This window comes from Netta rufina (genome assembly GCF_964035555.1).
Source record: "Netta rufina genome assembly, chromosome: Z".
NCBI lineage: Eukaryota > Metazoa > Chordata > Aves > Anseriformes > Anatidae > Netta > Netta rufina.
In genome coordinates, this window is record NC_140126.1 from 39,141,445 (window position 1) to 39,146,590 (window position 5,146).

Consider the following 5,146-nt stretch of genomic DNA (forward strand, 5'->3'; position numbering starts at 1 on the left):
GGGGGGTTGGGTAGTGGTGTTCTCGCGAGACTTGACGCCGCGCGAGGCCGCCATTGGCTGGCGGCGTGCGCGGGCATTTCGGGGCCGCGCTCCCCCCTCCCCCCGCCCGTCAGCAACCGGCGGCGGGGCCGGGGCCGCGGTGAGTGAGGGGAGGGCGGTTCTGTGGGGAGCTGCTCGGGTCATAACGGTTAAAATGTAAATTTTAAGTCGCTTCTGCGTTAACGCTCTTACAGTATTTGAACTGCGAATCGAGGGCAAATTGCTGTATTGTACCAGTGAGAGCCCTGTCATAAATGCATAATAATAGTCATAAATTATCATAAACTCAGCTACTTAAAGAGAATAAATATGTCTTTTTTTTTTTTTTTTTTTTTTTTTTCCCCAAGGGATTTCGCTCTTCTGGCTTAAAAGAAAATGTCTACGTTTAACATTGCAGCGAGAGTGGAAACTTGGCTTTCATCTGCGTGGCACGTGAAGGTTCCTTTGACGTGGTTGGAAGCGTGCATTAACTGATCCAGGAAGAAAACAGTGGTAGTAACTTAAGTCAAGCGCAGATTAACAAGCAGGTGTTTGAGCAATGGCTCCTTACAGATCTAAGAGATTTAGAATATCCGATTTTGCCTGATTGCATCTCGGATGCTCCCAAGGGAGAGCTGTCCGGCTTTTACTCCATACAGATCGATCACTGGTTGATGTTAGCCAGCCAGCGTATTCCCAGTTGCAGAAGGTAAGAGGGAAAAGTACTGTGAACGAAGAAGTAACAGCCAGTACTCAGGCATTCCCGAAGCCCTGGGAAGCAAAGCCTACTCGAATGCTGATGCTGCAGCTGACTGATGGGATACATCAAATTCAGGGCATGGAGTATCAACCAGTGCCAGTCCTCCATAGTGATCTTCCTCCAGGAACAAAAATCACTTTACATGGTTGTATTGCGTATCGTCTCGGAGTCCTTTTGCTTAAACCAGAAAATGTGAAACTGCTGGGGGGTGAAGTGGATGCTCTTCTGGAGGAGTATTCCCGGGAAAGAGTCCTTGCTAGACTAATTGGAGAAGCTGAGAACCCCAATTCTGTTGGACAACCTGGTCATGAACAAATTGTTCTCAGTCCTATGGATGAAGTAGAACAAACTTTAGGCCCTTCAGATGAAGAGCTCTTGGCTGGTCTTGATGAAAATAATGGAGTTATTTTAAAACAACGAATCGTCTTTAGAAAGTGGATACTGGAGCAGAAGCAACAATTTTAATACAGCCTCAGGTTCACTCCCTGCACGCAACGAAAATACGTTGCAACAGGTGTCAGTAAGTTCTCATTCACGTGAACAAACTCCTGTGGAGTTAAATGATTTTCCTTTGGAAGATGACATTCTTCTGGAAGAAGAGATCCAAAGAGAGCTGGAAGAAGTGCCATCAGTGGTCACAAACAGAAGCATCGATTTAACAACTGAGAGGGATTCCACAGACATATAGAAACTCCTGCAATTCATCTTTAAATGGCACTTATGGAAGAGATGAAGGGCCTGAAAGAGATAAGCCTATAGAAGATACCAGCAAGCAAAAGACTTTGGAAGAACAGTATCTGCTGGAGATGGCAATAGTACAAAAGGCTTTCCACAGCATAACACTGCACATCAGGCCTGCAGCTCTGCATTTTTTTCTTTGGAAAATCCTTGTGAAGAAAGGCAGAATAATAAAGACTTCGATGAGAGCAGATGTAAATCCCATCACGCTTCTGACAGCAGGCAGTTAGACAGTGATCCTGTACCTTTCTCAAAAACTGATCCAGAAGCAGATCAGCCAAAGCGTGATATGCAGACTGTTCCTTGCAGAGCAGTAGAGGCTCGTGACCTTGATTTAGATTCTCCACCTTTCACATACCTTTCCCTTCTCCTTGCAAAGAAACTGGAAGCTGTCACAGTTGTGAAAGTTAAGTGTTTTATTGTAACTCTCACTGGAAACCTCAAGAGCAGTAATGGGTCCTGGGGTATAAAGGCAAAAATTTCTGATGGTTCAGCTTATCTTGAAGTAAATTTTGCTGATGATATTCTAACAAGTTTGATAGGATTTTCAGTGCTTGAAATGAATACGTTGAGAAAACATCCAGCTTTACATGGGAAAATTAAGGATGGTTTAGAGAAATGTCAGAAACAACTGATAGATCTCTGTTGTTTGATGACTATAGAGTTTAATCCATTTCAGTCTAAAGCCACTGTTTTAATTCTACAGGATGTTGATACAAGGCATCTAGAACAATTGAAAAAACGCTTAAATAAATAATGGTCTGCAAGTTTGCACACATTAGATCTAAGTATTTTCCCCAAGGGACTGTTGAAAGTTAAATTTCAAGCCTAAGTGGTATGCCTTTTCTCAAGAAAAATAGTAGAAAAACTATTTCCACTCTTGGAGGAGGAGACAACTTGAAGGGGAGGAATTTAGCAGCTTATTTCTTATGGTGGTGGTATTGAAATTAATTTTCAAATAGTTCCAGCTTGATTTAAAATGTTCATGCATCCTTTTCATTCAGCAAAATCTTACGCGTCCTTAACTGGTGATCTGGAGGAGCAGACTGTCAGGAAGTGAATAATAAATAACAAACCAGCTCTTTCTTGCAATTTTTGAAAACAGGTTACTTACCTGATTTTTTAAAGGTAGCTCTAGGAGGAAAACAGTTGAGTAAATTTAAACACAGAATTATTAATCAGATGTGAGTACTTCTGATTATGCCAACTTGATACAGAGTGTGCAGAAACCTGAAGTGTAGAAAAGTAAAAAGTATTTCTTACAAGTACTTACGTATTTAAAAAAAAAAAAAAGAAAAAAGAAAAAAAAAAAGGCAAACATAAATGGGATAAAAAAGCTGTGTACTTTAAAAAAAAAAAAGGGGGGGGGGGAGGGCAAAAAAAAGCTAAAAACTTCAGCAAAGATCTTTAAATCTTTTGTTACAATCATTGCTTTCTGTTAATAAATGGAGAAATTTTATTATGATAGATTTTTGGCCTGTTGATGTTAATGACATTATTTTTGAGTCTTATTCGTTAGCTCTTAAAGTTATTGCTAATCGAATCTCTCCACAGAGTATTTAAAATATTTGTGCTACAAATCTGTTGTGTACTTAATATTGGTCTTTTTTTTTTTATTATTATTTTAGCTTTTAGAATGTACAAAAGTAAACATATTAAAGTTTTCATTTAAACTTTGGTGGAAGCTGTTGAGTCATTTTCAAAGGAAAAATGTGTCATGTTCAGTGTATAGAGTCCCAGATTTTTTTTTTGTTGTTGTTACTCCCTTCTTCCCATCCTTTTCCTTGCTCTTCAATTTGAAGGTTTTCTTTGAAATTAGTAGAATTCTAAATTTTGTCAGGATTTGGGGACCGACAACAGCAGAAGTCTGTGCAGTGTTGATTGAGTGTATTTGCAAATAATGTAAAAGCAGTAGTCAGGAGCTTCGTCCTCAGTGGAGAGACAACTCCCTTTGAGACTCCGTGTGACCTAAGGAAAAGTAGTGATAATTTGCTAAGTACAGTAAAAATGGAGGGGGGTGGAGGAAGGGAAAGCTTTGTAAAGCATGAGCCTTCTCGGGTTTTGTTTCCGACAGCTTAGAAATTTATGAATTCCTGTGTTCCTTTCCTTCCTCTCCTCCCCTTTCCCGCTCCCCTCTGAAGAGAACCTGGGCAAACCACAATGCTGAGAGTCGCCTGGTTTTATTTCCTGAGTCTGCTGGGAATTGTGTGTCACTTAGAATCATAACAGCAAAAACGTTTGGCTGTGTGGAACCTATGTTGTTGGAGCTTTGATTATTGTTTCAGAAATGTTTGCTTCTTAACAGGGAACCGACCAACCTTCATCTCGTGTTATCCCTTTGAAAGGTAAAACAGCTGACTGTAATCTTCTAGTGCAGTTTAATGGAAACCTTTTACATTTCTTTATTTGCCCTTATTTCTTTATCTGCTTCATTTCGTTTTATGTGTTGATTTTGCCATGAAAAAGGAGAGGAGTCCTTAAAGTTTGAACTAAACAAATAGTCCGTGGACTTTATTCTACTTGTGCAAAGCAAGAACAAAGACATTCAAAGCACTTAAACAGAATCGTATTTAGAATTATCTTTGTCTCAGCTGATCACCTGAAGTCACATGCACCTCTTTTTCTGTATTTATGTTAACATTTAGTCATCCCTACTAAAAGAAGTTAACCTGCTTTCCATCCTCTTCCCTCCCTCCCTCCCCCTGCCTTACAGGCACTGTGTTACTTTTCTGACTTTTCCTTCCCCTCCCCCAATGGACTAGTCTTCTTTTTCAGAATGTTCTTTCCGGAAGGCTTCTGTGCATGTTCTCAAGTGTAAGCAGCAACATAGTACATAGCAGTACATAAGTACTGCTAGCTGTTCAGTGCTTGACTGCTCTGCAGACATTTCAGGACAATTTTTTGGCATGTGATGACTCCAGATCTGTGTTTAAGTTTTCAAAATTAATGAGAAGCATTACTTTTTTTGTTTTGTTTTGTTTTCAGACAAGACAAGGAAAGAAAGAAAACAACTTAAGGAATGCATACTTGTAAGGTGGAGAGTGACATAAATAGTTGTGTACCAGTTATTGGTTCATGCTTAATCCTCTGTATTGGTTCTCAGAACCACGTTCTTTACCACTAGTCGTAATGCTTTTATGCTGTGAGTACATATGGTGTGCGTATATTGCCTCTACATGCCAAGCAGTAGTGCATGTTTCAGTCTTTCAGATAAAAAGAGTTCTTACAGGCCAAATTCAGGAAACAGTCTGCAACCTCAGCAGACTGTGGTAGTGATCAGGAGGAGAGGTATGTCACTTGGAAATGTGACAGAATTCCTGTGCAAGCCAATGAAGGCAATTGTCTGTATTAATGCGAGTTACATGAAGTCTTCTATCGGAAAGTAGTTCCTCTCCTCTTTTCTTGCTATTTTACAAATTCACTTTTTCTTGCTAACATTTTTTTCAGCTGCCAAATAGGTTTCTACATCTGCAGTGTATTTGACACTACAGAGTTTCAGATGCTGTGTTCTTCAGGAATATATTCATATTCATGGGAAAAATAAAGTGCAATTTTTCATTAATTCCAGATAATTCATATGAAACCTACAACGTTGTCACTCAATGTCTTGAATGTTATCGATATAAATGA

The 5,146-nt window shown here is 39.6% G+C and overlaps 1 protein-coding gene across 1 annotated transcript; it reads left to right on the forward strand.

Moving 5' to 3' along the window:
• Nucleotides 1–414: 414 nt before the first annotated feature.
• On the forward strand, nt 415–3,162 carry RMI1 (RecQ mediated genome instability 1; the record flags this gene model as incomplete). Its single annotated transcript, XM_084305805.1, is given in 6 exon segments — nt 415–508; nt 511–681; nt 684–1,189; nt 1,191–1,454; nt 1,456–1,555; nt 1,558–3,162. Coding segments are annotated over 6 exon segments (1,851 nt in total). The 3' UTR covers nt 2,274–3,162.
• Between the last annotated feature and the right edge of the window lie 1,984 nt (nt 3,163–5,146).